The following is a 24,774-nucleotide window of genomic DNA, read 5'->3' on the forward strand; positions in this document are numbered from 1 at the left end:
ACAGATGGACAAAGTGATCCAGTTGGAGAGCCACTGAGTGAAGATAGGCCAACCTTTCATGCGCTTGGCCAGGTGATGAATAGTTGTGAGGACTTTCTGAATGGCTTAGTCCGCTCCAGGTAGAAAGCCAGAGCTCGTCTCACATCCAGCATGTGGAGATGGCGCTCCTCACTGGACTTATGGGGCTTGGGGCAGAGGACCAGTAGAAAAATGTCCTGACCTATGCAATAGGCAAGAGGAACGAAAGGTGTGGGCGGAGCTGGACCTTATCCTTATGAAACACTGTGTATGGGGCCTCAGAAGTCAGAGCCCTGAGCCCCGAGACTCACCTGGTAGATGTGATTGCAACCAGGAAGGCTACCTTCCACGAGAGGTGTGACCAGAAGCATGTGGCTAGCAGCTCTAACGGGGGCCCCATGAGATGGGCCAACACCAGGTTTAGGTCCCACTGAGGGACTGGGGGCCTAACATACGGGAAGAAATGATCCAACCCCTTAAGAAATCGGCCAGTCCTAGCATGGGAGAATACCGTGTGGTCCTGCACTGGCGGATGGAAGGCCAATATGGCTGCCAGGCGCACCTTGACTGACGAGGGCGCCAAGCCCTGGGCTCTAAGGTGAAGGAGGTAGTCCAGAATAAGCTGGATCGGGGTGGTGACCGGGGAAACTCCCCACTCGTCACCCCATCTGGAAAACCGAGACCACTTTGACAAATAGGCTTGGTGTGTGGAAGGTTGCCTGCCTTCTAGGAGGAGGACACATTGAACCCCTTCTGAGCACATCCTTTCCTCCCTACCTAACCACTGAGCAACCACGCCATGAGGTGGGGTGCCGCTAGGTTGGGGTGGAGGCAGCGGCTCTGGTACTGGGAGAGCAGGTCTGGGCAGGACCACAATGGCCATGGCGGGGCAACTGCCAGGCCTGTCAGGGTCCTGTACCAATGCTGCCTGGGCCATGCTGGGGTAATCAGAAGGACCCAGGCCTTGTCCATCTTTATCTTTTCCAGGACCTTGCTGATCAGTGGGAATGGGGGAAAGGCATAGAGAAACTGGCCTGACCAGGACAGGAGGAAGGCATCGGAGATAGAGCCCCATCCCAGCCCCCCCGGAGCAGAACTGGGGATAGTGACGGTTCTGCTGAGTCGTGAACAGGTCCACCTGGGGAGTTACCCACACTTGGAAAAGTCTGTGCATCACCTCTGGGTGGATGGACCACTTGTGCTGAGAGAAGAAGTCCCTGCTCAAGTCATCCCCCCGAGCATTCCAGGTGCATGGCAGATGGAAGGCCTGTAGGTAGATGTCGTGGGCTATACAAAAACCCCACAGCCTGAGGGCTTCACAGCAGAGGGCAGAGGATCGGGCCCTGCCTTGCCTGTTGAGGTAAAACATCAAGGTCTTGTTGTCCGTGAGGACCCTGACCACCCGGCCCTCCAGGTGTGCACGCCAGCCGTACCACCCTGAGCTCCTTGACGTTTATGTGGAGGGTCAGATCCCGAGCCAACCACAGACTGTGGGTCTGAATGTTCCCCACATGGGCCCCCCATCCCAGGTCCGATGCATTGGACACCAGTTCCAGCGACGGGGCCCTGCCACTGAACAGGACCCCTTGGAGCATGTTTCTCAGGGAGGACCACCACTGAAGAGAGGCGATCACTGTTTTGGGTACCGTGAGGACTTTGTCCATCCTGTCCCTGGCCTTAGAGAACTCCGAGGCTAACCAGAGCTGGAGGGGCCACATCCTGAGTCTGGTGTGACGGACCACATACGTGCACGCCGACATATAACCCAAGAGCTGGAGGCACGCTCCGGCTGTTGTCATCGGAAACCTTGTGACTGGGTCGATGAGCCCCTTCAGGGCCTCGAACCTGTCCGGTGGGAGGGAGGCTCTGGCTGACGAGGCGTCCAGGACCGCCCCGATAAACTCTATGCCAGGACTAACGTCGACTTGGTGTTGTTTACCAACAGGCCCAAAGCAGTGCACGTGGACAGAAGGAGCACCACGTGATCCCGCACCTGCGACCGGGAGGGACGGGGGTGAGGGGTGGTTGGGCTGGGTGAAAGTAAACTGGAGGGTATAGCCCCAGGAGGTGGTGTTGAGGACCCATCGGTCCGAGGTCAGCCGCGACCACTCCGGGAGGAAAGCACACAACTGATTGGAGAAAGGAAGTTTTATTGAGGGTGGATCCCTGACGAGAACTGGCAGGGCACCCCCCGGTGTCCCATCAAAACTGCAATTTCCCTGCCTGCTTGCCCTTGGAGGACCCAGGTTGTGGGGCAGGCCGAGACTGCCTCTGTGGACGCCTCTTACTGTCCCACAACTTCTTATAAGCAGCCTCATATTTTGGGTGGGTGGCCTGAGCGGGAGTCTGCTGTGGCTTGAACTTAGGTTTAGCTGGAGCCACAATATAGAGACCCAGAGTCTGGAGAGTCGTGTGGGAGTTTTTCAGGCCATGCAGCTTTGTATCTGTTTGTTCCACAAACACAGCTTTGCCGTCAAATGGGAGGTCCTGCAGCGAGGTCTGAGCCTCGCTGGACAGCCCAGAGAGCAGGAGCCACGATGCCGTTCTGATGGACGCTGCGGAGGTCATAGGCTGCACAGCCGTGTCCGCTGCATCCAAAACTGCTTGGAGGGTTGCCCTGGCAGCCGCTGTACGCTCCTCCACAAGCACTTTGAACTCCTTTGTGTCATGCTCTTGGAGGGAGTCCTCGAACTTGGGCAGGGAGCCCCACAGATTTAACTCATACAGGCCCCGGAGCGCCTGGTGGTTCGACACCCATAACTGGAAGCTCGAGGATGAATACATTTTCCTTCCAAAAGAGTCCAGCCTCTGTGAATCTTTATTTTTCAGGGCAGGGGTTAGCTGGCCCTGCCACTCCCTGTGGTTGACCGACTTGACCACTAGGGAGTTAGGAGCAGGGTGGGTGTATAAGTAATCATGTCCTTTGGTGGGTACAAAATACTTGCGTTCCACTCACTTAGAGATGGGGGCCCAATGACGCCAGTGTTTGCCACAGGGCATTTGAAATTTTTGCCACGCCTTCATGGAGAGGCAAGGCCACTCTGCCTGGTGCCGAGGAGGACAGCACATTACATAGTGAGACCGAGGGCTCCACCATCTCCTTTTCTTGGAGGTGGAGGCTTGATGCCACCCTTTTAAAGAGTTTTTGTTGGGCCCTAAAGTCCTCTGGTGGAACGGAGGGAGGCAGGGCCGTAATTGCCTCATCCAGGGAGGGTGAGGAGGCCGGTGCGGTACTTTGAGTGTCCACGAGCACCAGAAGGTCCACCACCTGGTCGGTCTCTGGGCACAGTGCCAAGGACGTACGTCCCACCGACTCCTTCCTCGGAGGTCTGGAGAGGGAGGATGATGGTCCTTCTGAGGCTCTGGCCACCAAGCGAACCCCTATTGGGGGCTGTGTCAGGTGCCATGGTGCCCACTGGTACCACTGGGCTGGCCACTGCACCTGCTGTGGCACCAGCGGAACTGGTTGTTCGGCCTGACTGGCCTGGCACATTGATGGACTACTACGAAGGGAGGCTGGGCTGACATATGACCTGCTGCTGTCTGGACTGGGAGGAGCGGTGGTGCTGGGAGTGATGCCAATCACTGGACCGTGATCCCGACATGGAGAACCAGTATTGTTGGTAACAGCTGCTCCGTGATTGGCTCTGACGGGCAGACCTGTGATGGTGAGACGCCAGCGACCGACACCTAGGGCTGCAGAGGCGGTGCAGTGGCGGGCCCTGGAGCGGGACGCCGAACAGGTATGACGTCGACGTCTGTGCCATGACCAGGAGTGATAACCCCTCTGAGACGAGGACCTTTGGCGACATCTGCCTTGGTCCTGTTGGTGTTCGCTCCTCGAGGCTGAGTGGTGCCGAGCGTCTCAGTCTGGTGGGTGTCGAGGGCCATCCATGTGGACTTTGCCCTGAACGGTTGCTGGGCGGCGAATGGTGTCAGGAATGTTCCCTCGACCAAGACTGGTATCAAGCCATGGGCGACTGAAGAAATCCCAGTGGCGGTTTGCATCTGGAGCACGGGGCCAACATTGGCGGTGCTCCTGGTACAGGCCTGGACATAACATCCCAGGCCGCCTGCAGGGCCTCTGGCGTGCAGGGCATCTGGACATCTGGGGAGGCCTGCTCAGAATTGGCCGCGCTACTCCGCTCGACTTGAGTTGGCGGCATAGAGGCCGGTGGGGATCAAGGACTGCCCAACATGGGTCTAGCCTCTGTCCCGGGTTAACTCCAGTGCCGCGACGAAGAAGGCCTCTTTTTAGCCTTCTTGGCTTGCTCCATCAACGGGGAGTGGTGCCGACTAGCTGATGGCGCCGAAGGGTCACCGCGCACCCGACACCCCGATGCCGACTCAGAGTGGCGCGCCGGAGCCGGGGTCAGCGCTGGCTCCATCAGAATAGCCTGGAGCCTAATGTCCTTTTCTCTTTTGGTCCGAGGCTTAAATGACTTGCAAATCTTGCAGTGATTGCTGAGATGGATTTCCCCCAAACAGTGCAGACAGTCCACGTGTGGATCAGTTAATGGCACAGATCACCTACAAGTGTCACAGAACTTAAACCCCGGGGTGTGGGTCATGCCTTGGCCCGGGCGCTCTAACTAAACTAAACTAAACTAACTAAACAACTAACTAACTACAGGTACCATACCCTGAACAAACAAGCACATTTGGGGATGAGTTACAGCAAAGCTGGAGCAGAGCAATCCCAAAGCACCTTCACTGGTGGCAAGAAGGAACTGAGGGTGGGGGAAGCACACAGCGCCTCTTATACTGCACCATGGAGGCGCCACTCCAGGAGTTGCTGGGGTGCTCCCCTACAGGTACTGCTGGGGAAAAATTTCCAGCACCAGTGGCACGCACACCTATTGTGGAATACACATGAGCAATCATTCAAAGAACTGTATTCATATGCATTAACCTATTTCCTTAAATATTTACTATGCATTTATTTCATACAAACCCATATTAAAACACTTAAAGCTATTTTTCAGATTTTACAAATGACGATGATAATTTCTTAAAACTCTAAAGTAATTTAGGGTGAATTTTGCCTCTGTGCAGAGGGCCAGTGCAAGACCTATGCATATATTCATAGATTCCAAGGCCAGTAGGGATCATTGTGATTATCTAGTTTGACCTTTTGTATAATACAGGCCATAAAACTTCCACAAAGTAACTCCTTATGAACTAGAGAAGATCTTTCAGAAAACCATCCAATCCTGATTTAAACATTGCCAGTGATGGACAATCCGCCAAGACCCTGGGTAAATTCTTCCAATGGTTATTATGCTCACTGTTAAAAGAATTACACCTTATTTCCAGTCTGAATTTGTCTAGCTTCAACCTCCATATATTGGATCATGTTATACCTTTCTCTGCTAGACTGTAGAGCCCATTACCAAATATTTGTTCCTATGTAGGTACATATAGACCAGTGGTGGGCAACCTGCGGCCAATGGGCCGAACATGGCCCATCCGAGTAATCTGTTGGCAGGCCAAGAGACAGTTTTTTTACATTGACTGTCCACAGGCACAGCCGCCCACAGCTCCCAGTGGCCACGGTTTGCTGCTCCTGGCCAATGTAAACAAACTGTCTCGCGGCCTGCCAGCTTATTACCCTGACAGGCCACAAGCGGCCTGTGGACAGGTTGCCCACCACTGTTATAGACTGTGATCAAGTCATCCCTTAACCTTCTCTTTGTTAAGCTAAATAGATTGAGCTTCTTTGGTCTATCACTACAAGGCATGTTTTCTAATCCTTTAATCATTCTGGTGGCTCTTCTCTGAACCTTTATCAACCTTTTTGAACTGTGGATACCAGAATTGGACAGTACTCCAGCAGCAGTTACACCAGTGCCAAATAAAAAGCTTATGAGCCTCTTAAGTCTCACTTAAACATTAAGTTGAGGGTTTTAGTGGGATTTAAGTGGTGCATAAGCTTTGTGCTGGCCTTTCTCTGCGCAGGGTGGATTTCACCCATGATTTATGACACAATCCATTAGCAAAACCTCTTTTGTAAAAATCTGGCTAGTTACACTCTCAAAATTAGGGATGAAACCACTAATAGCTAACTACAACTTGAGGGCAGCTGAATGACACTCAAGAAGATGGTGTCACCTTGAATATAATATGTGTGTGTGGGTGAGAGTGAGAGAGTGCAGCTACTCGATCACAAGAAATGAAGAGTATTAGTTGAGAGAGGAAGTGAGGTTCAGCCACCATCTGCCTAAATTTCTGTTTTCAGTCTCTGAGGCTAAAGTCTCTCCTAAACAAAACAAAAGAATGTACTCATACAAGGTTAAATGTTCAAAACACAGTGGCTCCACTATGTCTGCAAACTATGAACATGTATGCAGAAAATGGTAACCATTACCTGACCCAAAGCCAAGTGAAATCAACAGGTCTTTCTAATGATGTCAGTGTGGTTTGCATCAGACTTCATGTATGCAGGTAATTACGTCTTTGTGTGCACATTCTTTGCAGGTGCAATTAAACTGTAAAACTTTGGAAATTTATTTTCATAATAGTAACATTTAGTACGTATTAACGTTTTACAATTTCAGAGCACTGGACAATATTAACAAATGAGTTCTCTCATCTCTGTGAGATAGTTAACTACTCTATTATTATCTCTGATTTAGAGATGGGAAGACAGAGATTTAGAGAGGATGAGTATACTCGCCCAAGGCTCAGCCCACAGGGTTTCTGGCTTTGAACTCTTAGGCCATGTTCAGAAAGAGGGTTCAGAGAAGAGCCATGAGAATGATTAATGGATTGGGAAACTTGGCTTATAGTGATAATCTAAAGAAGGTCAATCTATTTATCTTAACAAGCTGTCTGTAGTGTATATTACACTGGTCTATAATTTTTGAGACGTCATCTGCTTCAGAGATAAAATGTGATATTTATTATGTATTTTGATGTGCTGAATTCAAATATGACAATTAAAACAACTGATTGGATACTGTTTCTAAGATATTTAAGTTTTTACATTTTATGTCTACGTATATTGTGTAGATAGTAGAGTTTTAATCATAAACTGTAAACCTAGGTCTTTTCATGTGTTTATGGTTGCTTTCCATGATAATATTTCACCTGTCCTGTTTATGTAAAACTTTAAAAATCAGCAAAAGGGTTATATAAATAAAATTTATTATGAAACAAAAGGCAAAAAACTAGTATGTACACAGTTTAGTCCTATTCAGTGTCTACTCGGTGCTTCTTGGCTTGTCTCTTGTATTCATTAAATGGAGCATCTCTTGTCACTGTCCAGCAATAGTCTGCAAGCATTGATGGACTCCATTTGCCCTGATAGCCTGCCAGGAGATTCCACTGCTGTAGTCTGGAGCCCAACAGCTCTGCCTTACTCTTGGGTAGTTCCAAATCTCTGACAAGGTCATTCAGTTCACCTTGTGTTATGAGGTGTGGTTCAGAGGAGGAGGATGGGAGAAAATGTGGGTCCTGTGACCTTGATGGTTCAGGACCAGAAGTTTCATCCTCTTCTTCTTCCTCGTCTGACTCAAGTGAGAATTCTGTGCATCAGGAAGCAGCAGTTCTTCTCCGTGGGGTACTGGGCGTATAGCTGATGGAATGTTTGGATAAAGCACAGTACACTTCTTTCTTCTTTGACACACCTTTCCCAGCTGGAGGCACCATGCAGAAGTAACAATTGCTGGTATGATCTGTTGGCTCTCTCCAAATCATTGGCACTGCAAAAGGCATAGATTTCCTTTTCCTGTTCAACCACTGGCCAAGATTTGTTGCACAAGAGTTGCAGCATAAGTGCGGGGCCCACCTCTTGTCCTGATCTTCAATTTTGCAGCCAAAAGAAAGGTGATAGGCTTTCTTAACCATAGTGGTTATACTGCACTTTTGTGATGCAAAAGTCACTTCACCACAAACATAGCAGAAGTTATCTGCACTGTTCACACAAGTATGAGGCATCTGTGCTCACTTTGGCTAAACAGAAATGTGTCCCTTTGCAAAATCAAACACTGACAAATAAGAGAGCACGGCACTGTATGATTTCTAGAGCTGATATAGGGCAATTTGTTCAGCAGAGTGATGTAAGCTTCCTTATGATTGCATCATCCATGACTTCTAGGAATAACATGATGCAATTCAGATCATGTATGACGCAATACCAGCTTCAGATTGCATCATTCATTGTTTTGCCTCAAAAGCAAGTACTGTCCAAACCCAGTCATAGATTTATTCATAGATCCAGTCAAAGATGTATTTTAGTCATTTCTGGTTTAAATTGAGATCCCTTCCCTTTATAACTCACTTATCCTCCGCCATTCCCAAGTCAAGGGTCGTATATACTGACCCAATAGCATAGCTTGAAAACTAGAGTCAATCAACAATTTTAAGCATTATTTTCGTTGTCAGTGACCCAGAATTAGTAAAGTTGGACTACATTTATTTCAGAAGCATTTTGGCTGTAGACAAGTGTTATTAGTTTCTATGCTTGCAAGTTTGGCAATCTGTTTCAAAAAACAAATGTCTGCTCAACAGATTTTTTTCCACAGCGCTCACAGCTGTATTAGTGTATATACCCTTCTATGCATATCTTCCCTTTTATAATAAGCTGCTCTCCTTTGGCACTAGACAGTAAAGTAATATTTCTCAGTGCCATTCTGTACACAGGCTGTTGATTCCATCGTGTTACTGATTTGTTTTTATTTGCACCCATGTCCAAATACTCTGAAAAGCTAGTCTCGTGATTTGAAATTTGCCTTTCACAACTAGAACACTCATGACATTTCACTCTGAGATGCTAAGTTCTACACCAACTTCACATTTTCATTTATGTAGCAAATATCCTATAGTGAACATGCCAATTTGCAAATGCTTTGACTAAGGTTTTAAACAATAAAAATATTCCTGTACTTTCTTTTAAACGTTGAGCTACTGGTCAAGTTGTAAATGTGGCACAGTTGAAATCGTCCTTCTATATCCCGGCTAACAAAATGAGTTTTGGAGAAGTGAGGCAACTTACCAACCTTTTCCTTTTCATTCATAATATGACATCATAGCCAAGAGCTTTCCCTGAAATGTTAATTACAGTAACTCCTCACTTAACCTCATCCTGGTTAACGTTGTTTCATTGTTACGTTGCTGATCAGTTAGGGAACATGCTTGTTTAAAGTTGTGCAATGCTCTCTTATAATGTTGTTTGGCAGCCACCTGGTTTGTCCACTGCTTGCAGGAAGAGCAGCCCGTTGGAGCTAGCTGGTGGGGGCTTGGAACCATGGTGGACCGGCAGCCCCCATCAGCTCCCTGCTCTCCAAAATTCCCTGCGTGGCAGCCGCCCAGCAGGTTATCAATTGCTGGCACTTCAGCTGTCCCTCTCCCCACTGCCATGTGCTGCTCCTGCCTTCTGCCTTGGAGCTGCTCCTGGGAGTCTCGTGCTTGCTGTGAAGGTGGGCGGGGGGGAGGAAAAGGGGGCTAATGTCAGGGTGTCCCCCTTCCTGCCAACAATGCCAACGTGGCTAAACAATGGCATAAAAGAGGTGTTTAGAGACACAAAGACATCCTTTAAAAATTGGAAAATAGTGAGGAAAATAGAAAGGAACATATTTTCTGGCATGTCGCATGTAAAAATATATTTATGTAGGTCAAAGAAGAATTTGAAGCGCAACTAGCAAAAGACAGAAACTAAGAACAAAATTTTTTCTAAGTACATCAGAAACAAGAAGATTGCCAAACAATCACTGGGGCCACAAGACGATCAAAATGTTAAAGGAGCACTTAAGAAAGAGAAAGCCATTGCAGAGAAGCTAAATGAATACTTTGCCTCGGAGTTCACTGCAGGGGATATGAGCAAAATTCCCATACCTGAGCCATTCCTTTTAGCTGACAAATCTGAGGAACTGTCCCAGATTGAGGCATCAAGAGAGGAGCTTTTGGAAAAAATCGATTAATCGAACAGTAATAAGTCACCAGGACCAGACCAAATGGTATTCACCCAGGAGTTCTGAAGGAGCTCAAATATGAAATTGCATAACTACTCACTGTTGTACGTAACCAATCACTTAAATAGGCATCTGTACCAGATGACTGGAAGATAGCTAATGTGAAGTCAATTTTTAAAAAAGACTCCAGAAGTGATCTTGGCAATTACAGGCCGGTAAGCCTCATTTCAGTAGGAGGCAAAATCGTTGAAACTATAGTAAAGAACAGAATTATTAGACACATAGATGAACACAGTATGTTGGGGAAAAGTCAACACGCCGTTTATAAAGGGAAATCGTGCCTCACCGATTTATTAGAATTCTTTGAGGATGTCAATAAACACATGGACAAGGGTGATCCAGTGGATACAGAGTATTTAGACTTTCAGAAAGCCTTTGGAAGGTCCCTCACCAAAGGCTCTTCAGACAAAGTAAGGATTCATGGGATCAGAGGAAAGGTCCTCTCATGGATCAGTAAGCGGTTAAAAGGCAGGAAACAAAGGGTAGGAATAAATGGCCAGTTTTCACAATAGAAGGCGATAAATAGCAGAGTTCTCTAGAGACCTGTACTAGGACCAGAGCTGTTCAACATAATCATAAATGATCTGGAAAATGGGGTAAAAAATAAGGTGGCAATGTTTGCTGACAACACAAAATTGTTCAAGATAGTTAAGTCCAAAACTGACTACAAAGAGTTGCAAAGGGAATCTCAAAAACTGGGTGACTGGGAAACAAAATGGCAGATGAAATTCAATGTTGATAAATGCAAAATAATTCACATTGAAAAACATAATCCCAACAATCCATACAAAATGATGGGCTCTAAATTAGCTGTTACTGCTCAAGAAAGAAATTCTGGAGTCATCTTGGATAGGTCTCTGAAAATATTTGCCTAATGTGCAGCAGCAGTCAAAAACGCTAAGAGAAAGTTAGGAATCATTAGGAAAGGGATATATAAGAAGACAGAAAATATAATGTCATTATAGAAATCCATTATATGCACATATCTGGAATACTTTGTACAGTTCTGGTTGCCCCATCTCAAAAACGAGATATTAGAACTGGAAAAAGTAGAGAGAAGAGCAAAAAAAATGATTAGGGGAATGGAACAATTTCCATATGAGGAGAGAATAAAAAGACTGGGACTGTTCTGATTGGAAAAGAGATTGAAAGGGATACGATAGAGTTCTATAAAACCATGAATGGCAAGGAAAAAGTGAATAAGAAAGTGTTATTTACCCCTTCACATACCACAAGAACCAGAGGTTACCCAATGAAATTAATAGGTAGCAGGTTTAAAATAGTACTTCTTCGCACAACTCATAGTTAACCTGGGGAACTCGTTACCAGGGAATGTTGTGAAGGCCAAAAATATAACAGGGTCCAAAAAGAATTAGGTGAGTTCCTGGAGGATAGGTCCACCAATGGCTATTAGCCAAGATAATCAGGAATGCAATCACATGCTCTGGGTTTCCCTAAACCTCCTACGGCTAGAAGCTGGGACTGGGTGGTAGGGAATGGATCACCCAATAAATGGCCCTGTTCTGTTCCCTCCCTGTGAAGCATCTGGCACTGACCACTCATGCCGTATGGCTGTTCGTATGTTCTGAACTTCAAGACGTTAATCTGTTTATTTTGTCAAAAAGACGATTGAGAGGTGACTTGATTACATTCTACAAGTACCTTCACAGAGAGAAAATACCAAGATTAAAAGACTCTTTAATCCAGCAGAAAAATGTATAATATGAAGCAATGGCAGGAAACTGAAACCAGACAAATTCAAATTAAAAACAAGGCCCAAGTTTTGAACAGTAAAGATGATTAACCATTGGAACAAACCACTAAGAAGAAGTGGATTTTCCATCTCTTGTCTTCAGATCAAGGGCTTGTCTACACTTGAAAACATTACAGTGATAGAGCTGCACTGCTGCAACTGCAGTGCTTCAGTGTAAACACTACCTATGCTAATGGGAGGCGTTCTCCCATTGGCATAGGCAATCCACTTCCCTGAGAAGTGTTAACTAGATTAATGGAAGAATTTTTCTGTTGACCAACTGCTGTCTACACACTGGGAGTTAGGTCAGCATAACTACGTTGCTCAGGGATGTGGATTTTTCACACTCTTGAACAACATAGCTATTGTGATGTAAGCTCCCAATGTATACTGGCCCCAAGAATGGATGCCTTTCTGGAAGGTATGATTTAGTCAGCTCAATACAGGGGTAACTGGTATGATATACAGGACGTTATACAAAAATACCCAATTGTCCCTTCTGGCCATAAAAATCTATGAATCCATTAACTGTTTCCAAATCTAGTTCTTATCCCAGTATAGTTGATAAGATTAGCTCCTGAAAGCACTAACCTGTTACTTTACTGAAGCTGACCTGAAAATCCATAATAGACCTAGACAATTTTTCCTTGAGTATTAATACAGTAAGTATGCTTTTGAGCCAACATCTGGGGCTTGCTTTATTCATTGCTAAGTGCCAAGGAAGCTCTGGTAGAGCTGTCTGGGTATGGAGCAGAATATGTCTGTCGCCCTTTTTAAAAGCATCCTGTTGGGAGGGAGGCAGCTCCACTCTGACTCTAAATAGGGCTATGGCTTAATAATACAATTTATCCCTAAATCTCTGACTCTTGTAGTTCCTAAAGTATCTGCTGCTAAAATCATGTCAGAACTGAAATGGAGTGGAAAGCAATACAGTAATCGGAATGATGTGATTTTAAAACAGGGGTGGGCAAACTTTTTGGCTTGAGAACCACATCTGGGAATAGAAATTGTATGACGGGCCTTGAATACTCACAAAATTGGGGTTGGAGTGTGGGAGGGGGTGAGGGATCCAGGGTGGGGCCAGAAATGAGGAGTTCAGGATATGGGAGGGGGCTCCGGATTGAAGGTGGGGGGGTGAGGACTCTGGTTTGGGATACGGGCTTTGGGGATGAAAAGTTTGAGGTGTAGGAGGTTGCTCCGGGCTGGGACTGAGGGGTTTGGAGGGTGGGAGGGGGATCAGGGCTGGGGCAGGGGGTGGGGTGCAGACTCCGGCTGGGGGTGTGGGCTCTGATGTGGGGCTGGGGATGAGGAGTTTGGGGTGCAGGAGGGTGCTTCAGGCTGGGATTGAGGGGTTCAGAGTGTGGGAGGGAGATCAGGGCTGCAGGGTTTGGGGCATGGGGGGCTGATGGGGTGCCAGGTTCTGGGCGTCGCTTACCTCAAATGGCTCCAAGAAGCAGCGGCATGTCCCTTCTCTGGCTCCTACATGGAGGCTGACCCGTCCACAGGCACTGTTCCTGCAGCTCCCATTGGTTCTGGTCAATGGGATATGTGGGGGTGGCGCTTGGAGCAGGGGCAGCGTGAAGAGCAGAGCCCCCTGGCTGTGTAGGAGCCGGAGGGAGGGCATGCCATTGATTCCAGGAGCCGTGTGGAGCGACCCCCAATCCTGCTCCCTGGCTGGAGCGCCAGAGTGGGGCAAGCCCTAGCACCCACTCCCCAGGGGGAGTTCGAGGGCTGGATTAAAATGGCTGGTGGGCTGTAGTTTGCCCACCCGTTTTAAAGTCTGATATCTTGTGAATAGCCAAGAATCGAAACATTTGCCAGTACAAAAGCTTTTGAGGGCAGAAAATATTTACAAGCACTGAGTGAGGTTTTCAAAGCTGATTCAGCTACACAACTCCCATTAAATAATTAAAGGTTCACTCTCCTAGTCAGCTTTGAAAATCTCAACCACTGTTCCTACTGGGCTGGTGAGCAAATAGAAAAACAACAATTCCTCCTGAGAACACATTACCTTAAATCCAAAAATCACCCAGTAAAGGTTTTTCTTAAAAACTTCAGAGTAGCTACTATCCTATTACAGGATACCAAAAATATTCTTTTTTTTTAAATTGAAACAATAGGTAAAACACTTTAAAAAGATGTTATATCTGACTTTCAGCTAGACCGATGTTCAGCATTCCACACACAGAGGGTTCACTTAAGAAGTTTCTGTTGGCTTGACAGAGATTTCTTGTTCCAGCAGTATTCCCCATTTTAAGTGCAAGGAACCTCTCTCAAACTGGTGGAATCTTTCAAAATAAAAGAAACGTTTTAAGTTTGGCCACTGTAAATATTATATTTGATAGAGGAAATAACATCTTTTTACATGTCTACAGTGGTTGCCTACTGTAGTCACAGGATTTAGTTATCTAAGGAAATTGGCAAGTTTTTGAAGGAGACTAACATATTAGATAAAAACTTTAGATAAGTGTATAGATCTGGATATTTTGCTCCCGTTTTATCCCTGTTAACACATTTTCCTTTGGCAAATCCACTAAGAGGAGACCAGTAGCTGTTTCAGAGAAAATACTCTTTTCTGGTTGACGACCAGTAAGTGCTGATGGCTGGAGTAATTCATACGCTCTTATTGGGCCAAAGGCCAAGTAATAAGAGTGTTCTCTCAGCCAGACTATCCTTAAGAGAATGATGCCTTGTTTGGCTCACAGGCATCTTTCTGAAATACAGTGAAATTTGGATGGGCCATATATTTTAAATCTAGTTCTTGTTTCAGAAAGACTGCAATGTTAATCACTTTAGGTTGGTTTAAAATTTTAAAAAGGCAAATACAATACATTTAGTATATTTAACCTAGTTACTGGCGCTTTACATAGGGAGTCAAATTCTTTCCTGTTGCATTCATGCACACTGCTGATTTCAAAGCTGTTGCATCCATGTGGCTGAAAGCAGAACTTGCCCCAGAAATGGAGCTCAGGCTACGTCTTCACTACCCGCCGTATCGGTGGGTAGCAATCGATTTTTCAGGGATTGATATATCGTGTCTCATCTAGACATAATATATCGATCCCTGAACAAGCTCCTATCGATCCCGGAACTCCACCAACCCGAATGGCGGTAGCGGAGTCGACATGGGGAGCCGTGGACATCGATCCTGCGCCGTGAGGATGGTAGGTAATTCGATCTAAGATACTTCGACTGAAGTTGCATATCTTAGTTCGATTCCCCCCCGTAGTGTAGACCAGCCATCAGTAGCCGAGTGGACATAAAAAAATGACAGAATGGAAATTAAATCAGAAGGAATTTGTCCAGTGTCAGAAATAAGCTACAGGATCATGAAGGCTATTTTTCTGGCTTTCAGAACTTTTTCAGTAAATTTGAATGATGGTAGCATCCCAAACAATTTATTTTTCTATGACAGTCAATGACTGAGCTACTTTAGCCTAATAAAATGAAGATTCATCGGCCTTATTTAAGCATTTCTTTACTTGGCTGAGACTTTCATTGCTTCTCTTCATTAACAATAAGCAAAATAATGAGAAAAAAAGGATCTTTTCTTCTCTTCCCTCCCTCCCAAATTAACATTTCAGATAAACATATTTTCCCCATTATCACTGCGCTGTGCTTATCAATCTTGCCAGCCCTGCATATGCCAACATGACTTGAATGTGGCCTCATACAAAAACGTTATAGGAGGGAAGTAAATCTTTGCTTCTCTGTTCTAATGTGGAAGGAATGTGGGCTTTCCAGCCAAGGTTTGGATTTTGTCTTCTCCTATTTATTTTAAATCTTTTCAGACAAAGACGACGACATTCACTGTTGCACCCATATTGTTAACTTTTGAACGGAGGTGCTTAAAATAAAAATACATGTTTAGCTGGAATTTGTATCATCTGAATCAGGGAAAAAAGCCTGGCTAGGAGCCCCTGGATGTCCTGGTTTTAGTGGCTATGCAGACCCCAACGTATAAGATACAATTGGCAAAACAGGACAGAAATACAGATGGTAACATTTAAATACTATGGGTTTGTGATTTTTTTCATAAGTCTTTGAAGAATATGTGCAAATCAGAATTCTGAAAATTATTCTCCAAGATGGATGGGTGACAGAGCAAGAATGCTGAGCTCAGTGAGACATTAGCTAATAGCATTTAAGTAGAGTCTAGCAGGGATCAGTTCTGGGTCTATTCAATATCTTCATAGATTATCAGGGTTGTAAAGGACCTCAGGAGGTCATCTAGTCCAACCCCCTGCTTAAAGCAGGACCAATCCCCAGACATATTTTTGCTCCAGATCTCTAAATGGCCCCCTCAAGGATTGAACTCACAATCCTGGGTTTAGCAGGCCAATGCTCAAACCACTGAGCTATGCCTCCTCCTGTGAAGGTTGTTACAAGGAAGACAGAAAAAAATGTTCTCTTTAACTTCTGAGGCTAGGACCAAAAGCAAAGGGCTTAAATAGCAACAAGGGCAGTTTGAATTGGGCATTAAGAAAAACTTCCTATCAGAGTGGTTAAGCACTGAAATAAATTGCCTAGGGAGGTTGCAGAGATTTTAAAGAGCAGGTTAGTCAAACACATGTCAGGAATGGCCTAGATAATACTTAGTTGAGCCTTGAGAGGAGGGAACTGCACTAGAAGACCTCTCAAGGCTCCCTCCAGTCCTACGATTCTATGATTGTTCACCCTTCTTGCAGATAATTAGGAAGTTGGAGATTTAGGGCCCTAATTCATGAAGTCAATGGGACTTAAAGGTCGGCACATACTTATGTGTCTTACTGTTTGTGACACTTTGAAATGAACCCTAACCTTTAGAAGAAGAAAGTCTGCAAATGAAACACTTGGAAAAAGCCATGGAAACCCATCAGCGCAGGACTTCTGCTTTGTTGAGAGAGTGAGGCTCTGAAATGGGCATACAAGGTGATCTGCACCCAATGTGCATGGTGGAATTGGGCTCTGCACTGGTCCTGCATGGCCCACCGTGGAAAAGTAGTTGGGGACAGACCAGGGATGTGACGACTGGTGTCTATCTGACATCCAGATCCTCTAGAGTCTAGTTCATGAGCTCTCAATTGTGTGGTTGCAAACAGGTGTCACGCTACTCTTCCTATATTGCTAAATGGGAGGGAGATCCTGGTTAGATGGAAGGGGAGAACTGGTGTGTATGCTGGTATGGAAAGGGTTTAGAACCACTGTGGCCTAGTCAGCTTTGAAAAATGTATTTTAAATATCTACAGTGTAACCCTCATTTCAGCACATTCTGAGCTGATGGACTCTTCTGAGCAGAGCTTTCATTCAAAGGTGGTGAAGTGGTTACATTTAACTGATATGAAAGACAATCATCTCACTTCAACCTCCTCTGTTTCCATGACTAGAAACGGGTTTGACACACAAAGTTTGAATGCAAATGCTGATCCAAAGTTAAGGTGTTTGGATCCAGGGTATTTGATCAGGCACATCTCTATCCATGGCTCACTATCTTGTTGATTGATTTGTTTTCAATTCTGTAATTCTCTTTTCTTTTTTTATTACAATCACCGTTGTCATCATAGTTTGCTCCTGGGTACCATGGTATTTGTCATATATCCCGTCTGGCATAGCAAAGCAATCCACATACACAGAGTGTTATGGGTGATTACATTTTCTAATGTGAAGCCAAGAATAACTCTGATCCAGCTATAATAAATTAATCCCCACGAAGAGTCCTACATCTTGAAGTATAACATATCAAAGGTGATTACATTGCTGGCAGAACTAGGACATTTGAAAAACTAGCTCACCCATAAAATGTGAGACGCAGGAATCCAATCCGTTTGCCAAGTTTAACCAACTCCCCCTGTCTAGTGGCAGCTCCTGTTAACAGCACAATTCCTACTTTCTTAAGGGTGGAAAGCCACTTGTATGCACTTTGATCACTCTGTAAGACTTCTTCAAAAGACATATTTGGGAGCTGCAGATCTGAGCCCCAATATTTACATTCTGTAAGACAAAAAATATTGAAGCAAACTTTTAGTTATTATCTTTATTATTTCTTATTTGTATCACTGTAGTTATTTCCATGTTCAAGGTTAGGACATATTCACAATATTAAACTATTTTAACGTAACGCTTTGTTTTTGTGTGTTTCTCAATATGGTCCCCTTTCTGCAATTAGATTTGCATGACAGGACCACGTGGAGCCTTTGGTACGTACATATCACAAATCAACAGTTTTCTAGAAGTAAAATACATCAAATAAATGACATTTTAAACCATGTATGATCTGAAAGGAATATTGTACTGCAAAACATAAAGCAGAAGTGCCTCTCTCTCTCTCTGAATATACGGACCAGCAGAGTGAAAACTATGAATATTCAGTTTCTGTAATAAAAACAATGAGCAGTACTTGTGGCACCTCAGAGATTAACAAATTTATTTGGGCATAAGCTTTTGTGGGCTAAAACACATTTCATCAGATGCATGGAATGGAAAATACAAGATATATATACATAGTACATGAAAAGATGGGGTTGCCTTACCAGTTCTAATGAATTTATCCTCACCCAAAACTTTTTTACATTTGGCGACAATGTATACCTTCAAGTCAGTGGCACTGCTATGGGCACCCATATGGAGCTATAGTATGCCAACATTTTTATGGCTGTCTTAGAAAAATACTTCCCCAGCTCTCATCTCCTAATGCTCTCGTCCCCTATTCTGCTTGCGCTACACTGATGACATCTTCATCATCTGGACCAAAGGGAAAGAAGCCCTTGAGGAATTCCACCAGGATTTCAACAATTTCCATCCCGCCATCAACCAGTCAAGCTCTAAGATACAACTGCATTTGATCCAATCCCTCAGAACCTACAGGATCTCTATCAAGCGTTGTTAAAACTAATACCCACCTGCTGAAGTGAAAAAATAGATTGACAGAGTCAGAAGTGTACCCAGAAGTCACCTACTATAGGATAGGCCCAACAAAGAAAATAACTGAACGCCACTAGCTGTCACCTTCACCCCCCAACTAAAATCTTTCCAGGGCATCGTCAAGGATCTACAACTTATCCCGAAGGATGATCCCTCACACTCACAGACCTTGGGAGACAGGCCAGTCCTCACTTATAGACAGTTTCCTACTGTATTTTCCACTCCATGCATCTGATGAAGTGGGTTTTAGCCCACAAAAGCTTATGCCTAAATATATTTAACACTATTTCACACAGATGTTATTTTGATAATTTAGGCCTAAGATGCTAAGTAACCTTAACATAATTAGAATATGGAGAACACTCAATACTTAGCAATGATTCAGTGAAGAAAAAGAATTTACATTCTGGCCACTGTCATCAAAAATGATTTCTAAAAGATGTTAGTTCGCATTGGGCCTATAATAAAATAAATAAAATAATTATATATATATATATATATATATATATATATATATATATATATATATATATATATATATAATACTGTTGCCTAAAAAGGATGGTTATTTTCTAGCATCTGAGAAGATATTGCAAACAATAGAGAACAAACAAAATTATGAAATGTAATTAAGTACTGATAACACCTTTAAACATTATTTTAATATTGTGCATTCCTGCTTTTTAAAAGTTTTCAATTTTTTTTAGCAAGGGAATTTTACCTATTATAACTTCATTTTTTAGTACTTTTACAAGGAAAAATCCTGTAGGTAAAAAGCTGTAGCTAAATGACATGAAATTAAATAAAAATGGGGTGATACCAGCCGCTAGAAATGTTTGGATTTTTAACCATCACTTCTCCTTTAGAGCTACAAACAGTGGCTACTATTTATGAACACGTTACCATGCCACAATATCTGAGGCACTGTACTTATCCCTCCTTCACAGTCTGAGGAGAAAAGGACTCCTATTGACTTCAGTGAGCTTTGGTTCAGGTTCCAATTGCTGTATCTAGATAATTCACTGTAGTAACGGATGGTAAATACTGACCTTTTAATAGTGATCACTGTCCCTGCAGAGCAACAATGTCTGTAGTTTTCCAAGTTACCCGTTTGGATCAGGATCTCCATTTACATACAACACTCTCCCTTTCTCTTTGTTGCCCCCTCTTTATTTTTAAATACTTCCTGGATTTTAAATGCAGAAACTAAACCAGCCTCTGATTTGTCACCAAATTGCTGTAGATGAGATTTCTGCGAACCCTAGGCTTCATCCACCCTGGTGCATTCAATCACTTTCCAGTTATGTGGAGAAGTATAAGTGAGGATAATGGGCGTGCACCAAGGGGAGACGGTGGATTCCTCTCTAGCCACAAGACTGTAGAAAATGTAGGTATATTATATTTTTACTAATAAATGTACAAACCTATTTTTAATATAGCACCATAAATGTACTCTGCATTTTACAAACACAGAGAAAGACATGCTCCTTGCCTCAAAGAGTTTTTATTAAAGAGCCAAATTGTGGCTGTCCCCATTAGGTACATTAGTGGGGGCAGATAACACAGGGAGTTGTTTCCTCTCCGTCTCCAAGCAGAAGGCAGCCGGAATGCTGAAGTATGTGCTCCTGAGTGGGAGACTACTGTTGACAGCAGCACTGTGCACTCCAAAAGTAACATGATCAAGTGAGCTGTCTGGAGAGGGCCTGGGCAATGTTTTTTTTCAAGGCAGAGTACGTGCCACTTCTGAGAGTGCTCCCATAAACATTCTGCAGAACATCTCCAGTCATTATCACTCTGGAACTACAACTTCATCACTGAAGGATTAAGACTAAATGCAGCCCTGATCCAACCCAACCCCTCCAGCCCCAAAGAAAAACAGAGGGCCCGCTACAATAAATCAAAGCCTTCCCTGCCCACCCCCCCAAAAACCCTCTGCTTGTTTCCCATGCATTTCTATTTGATTCAGATAAAGAAACTTTTTATAATCTGAAAATCACTTCACTAGAGTACAAACATAGAAAACAGGCACATCTTCACTTCTGTTCTGGTGCAAGGCCAAGCACAATGCAATCCTTGTGTTGAGGGAGGGTAGCTACTGCACTGGCCTCTTCAATGTGGGCTCAGGAAGGGATGGACCATTGCCATGCTGCCCCCTTTGCATCAACAACATTGGAGGGTGTGGAAGGGTGCACAGCACATGCTGTAGAACATTGGCTTAGCAGCCATTCTTTCCCTGCACTCGGAGGGCCACTGTGCCTGGGCACTTTGCTTGCCTGGAACTCCACTGGGTTGGTCAGACTCTGCATCATGTCCATCCCAGAGCTGTGTCTTAAAGACACAATCAGTCCTTGCATGTGTATACACGACATACATGCTATAAAACATGAGCGAGGGATTCTGTTTTGCTCCGCCCATGGAACTTGGACGGACCTGTCATCGATATTACCCCAGTAGTGAGGCCACACACAGCAGCTCTGACGTCTAAGGGGAAGTTTTTGCTTAATCAAAGGAGAGCAGGACAATCATATCTATGTGTCATGCTATCCCATATTTCAGAGGACAGTAAACCCATAACTTCCCAATTTTTCAAAGCGATACATAGGTTTTACTCATCCAATGGGACAAATATGGCCAAATGCTACGTACCCCTGAAAATTAAGGGTTATTTGCTAATATGCTTTCATATAGTTTCAGCAGCCCAAATGCTCCTAAATCTAGCATGGATATTCTAAGGATGCCTTAAGCCTATAGTCTGAGCCAGCAACTCGGTAATGGTTGCTGATTTCCATGTTTAACAATATTGTTTTCTTTACCCCTTACTGAGTCTTAAAGCAACCACATTTATTTGAGTTGGAGAGTTCAGGAACAGATAAGCTTCCTAATACAGAGAGATATATCGGTCCCAGGGGAATGCTGCTTTCAAAATGAATTAAAAGTACATTAATGGACTGTAACTAGAAGAAAACACTCCTGGGCTCTTCATTGGGTTCTTTCTTTTCTTCGGGTTTCCCTGAGGAGGAATGTTTTCTGCATTCAGACAATATGTTCTGATGCCAGTTCAGAAAAAAAAGATTTACAAAAAGCCAGATAGAAATTTATAGTTGGAAAAGAAAGTACAAATTATATAGTTCTGTTGTATTAGGGTAGATTTTTCACAAGTGACGAAGAAATACATAAATTACAAGAGACAAGGTTTTGCATGAGATATAATATCTAGGTCAGCTTTTCATCATGGGAAACTTTATAAAGTTTGACTACAGTTATTTTCAATTCAAGATCACTGTAAAACATACTGCAAATTTTGGGCTAGACTGTGGCGTTCAAAGACAGAGCTAAGTAGTGGAGGATACTCTGAGCAGCAGTTCCTGGAGTCATTCTGCTTACAGCGGACAAAGACAGACAGTAAGCCTCCAGGAGGGCTTTAGGAGAACATTCAGAAATGGTGATTACTACAGCACTTAAAGCCATGGTCTTGCACCCATTAATGTCAGTGCAAGTTGTACTACTGACTTCAGTGCGTGCAAAATCAGACCCCAAAATAATGCAACATAGAATCCCTCCGCCCCTGACCTTGGACAGACAGCCAGTGCAGAAGACAGATGAGGACATGGCAATGCCCCCCACAGACTAGCTTTTGGGATGTCTTGCTTCACAGCTGACTATGCCGCTCCTGTGCCTGGGGGTCAGGCAGTGTGAGAATCTAAATCAGAGGTCTCAAACTCAAATGACCATGAGAGCCACATGAGGGCTAGTTCATTGGCCTGAGGGCCACATCACTGACATCTCTTCCTCGCTACCCCTGGCCCTGCCCCCACTCCACCCCTTCCATGAGGCCTCGCCTCTTCCCAAAACTTCCCAGCCCTCATTACAACCACTTCCCCGAAGTGCCCACCCCAACTCTGCCCCCTTGCTGCCCCCAGAGGGTGCATGAGGGGTGTGGCGGGGGCTCAGGGCAGGGAGTTGAGGTGCAGCAGGGGGTTGGGGTGCAGGCAGAGGGCTCAGGGTGCAGAACGGGTGTGGGATGCAGCAGGGGTCTCAGGGCAGGGGGTGGGGGTGTGCGGTGCAGCAGGGGGCTCAGGGCAGGGAGTTGGAATGCAGGAGGGGTGTGGGATGTGACAGGGGGCTCAGGGCAGGGGGTTGGGGTGCAGCAGGGGGCTCAGGGCACGGGGTTGGGGTGTGGAGTGCAGCAGGGGGTTGAGGTGCAGGCAGGGGGCTCAGGGCAGGGAGTTGGGGGGTGGGGTTCAGGATGGCTTCGGACTCCAGGGTGGCAGTGACATACACCGGGGCTAGGGTAGGCTGCCGGACCCCGACCCTGGCCCCAGCTCCGCTCCGCTCCAGGAAGTAGCTGGAACCATGCCCTTGCGGCCCCTGGGGGAGGAGAACGCAGGGCTCCACGCGCTGCTTGCTGTGCCTCCAGGTACCTCCCCCGAAGCTCTCGTTGGTCGTGATTCCCCATTCCTAGCCATTGGGAGCTGCGGGGGCGGGGGGGTGGGATGTGCCTGGAAGCCAAGGAAACACATGGACGTAGCCCTCTGCTTCTCCCCCCCACCGGCCCCCTGGGCTTCCGGGATATGATGCCAGCTGCTTCAGGAGGCAGCACGGGGCTCGGGGGGGGCAATCCTACGGCTGTAGTTTACCCACTCCTGGCCTAGAGCTAGGCCCGGGGGGTGGGTGTGGGCCGCAGGAAATAGCCCCATGGGCCACGTGTTTGAGACCCCTGATCTAAATTCTGGCTGCCCCTGCACCCTCTCTCCTCTAGTAAGAGCCTATACAAGTGCAGCCAGAATCTGGACCATTATTTAGGACAAAAATGTGGAAATGTGGGACAGCCCTTCTCCCTCTTATTTTGCTCTTCTTTTAACTCTCATCCTCCTTCCTATTCCTGTCCCCTCCTCTCCTTTCCTGCCAAGGGGCATTCTTATATTTAGGGAGACTCTGTGTGTTATGCGAGCAGCCCCTAAGCCTCACTGACAAATGCATAGCTGGAAACCAATTTGACTCACTTGTGTGACAGTACTATTAAAATATGTATTAGATTAATTGAGGTGTTTCAGACTTTATAAAATGCTTGTGAGTTGCTGCATGCATTAATCTCACTTCTTATATCTGTAGCCCGCATTATAAAGTAATATTTAAGTGTTTTCTTTGTAACTATAAAAAGTGGTTGCTATGAAACTGAAAACGCCCTCAGTCAGAGAAACATTACCAACTGTGAAATACTAGTTTACCACAAGAGGTGTCATCTCCTGCCCAACAAAAGAAGGCCCATAGAAACCAGATGAACCAATGTGGAACATCAGTGGACAAAAGACTCTGTTGACTGCTCCCTCTACACCCATGAAGAGGGGATGTGCACAGACCCTCATCCCATCACAGTCTGAACTCTGGGGGGAAGGGAACAAAAATCCCTGACAGGGAGTCTGTACCACGAGGCTGTTGGAACTTGAAGAGGGCAGTATTGATAAGCATAAGCAAGGGATCCCCAAGCTGCTTAGCTTGGGTTAGCCCCAAAGGTCAAATAGCAAAAAGCGCATCACAGCAGCTTCTATTACTTTTTAAAATCTAAGACTAAATAATTTGTGTGTGTATGTTTATCTGCTTTAACCTTGTAAATAACTCATTTTTTCCCCTAGTTAATAATTCTGTAGTCAGGTTACGACAAGATTGGCTAGGACCTAAGGTACAACTGACCTGGGTAAATGAGTCATCCTTTGGGACTGGGAATGGGAGTAACCTACATATTCTTGTGATTTTTGGTGTACGGCACCATCTATCACAAAGGCAAGTTTGCCTGGGTGGCAAGATAGACTGGGGTACCCAGGGAGACTGACTTCAAGGTAAGGCTGCTGTAGTGTTTGTTACTTGGTTAGTGAAATCTAAGTATAGAACTCAAACCAATTTGGGGTTTATGTCCTACTTCTTCCTCCTGCCCTGAGGTTGACACTCATATTCATGAGCCACTTCAGACAGCTTGACACTTTTTCAAAAGAGACATGCCTGGCATGGGTCCCAAATACTGTATGGGCTTTCTCCTCCCAGAATCCTGAACATGGGGCTTCTCACTTGTGCTCAGTGATGGATTTTTATCTTATATACAGTCTTTTTGTTCTAGCCAACCATTTCCCTGTTCTC

At 45.2% G+C, this 24,774-nt stretch overlaps 1 protein-coding gene across 4 annotated transcripts in view; it reads right to left on the reverse strand.

Moving 5' to 3' along the window:
* BBOX1 (gamma-butyrobetaine hydroxylase 1) overlaps positions 1-24,774 on the reverse strand; it is an 87,791-nt gene that overhangs the window by 15,655 nt on the left and 47,362 nt on the right. For all 4 annotated transcript variants that reach the window (XM_050955408.1, XM_050955410.1, XM_050955409.1 and 1 more), the window contains one exon: positions 17,514-17,712. In XM_050955408.1, coding sequence (XP_050811365.1) covers positions 17,514-17,712 — 199 coding nt within the window. The remainder of the gene's footprint in view (positions 1-17,513; positions 17,713-24,774) is intronic.

Source organism: Gopherus flavomarginatus, chromosome 5, assembly GCF_025201925.1.
Source record: "Gopherus flavomarginatus isolate rGopFla2 chromosome 5, rGopFla2.mat.asm, whole genome shotgun sequence".
NCBI classification, from domain to species: domain Eukaryota; kingdom Metazoa; phylum Chordata; order Testudines; family Testudinidae; genus Gopherus; species Gopherus flavomarginatus.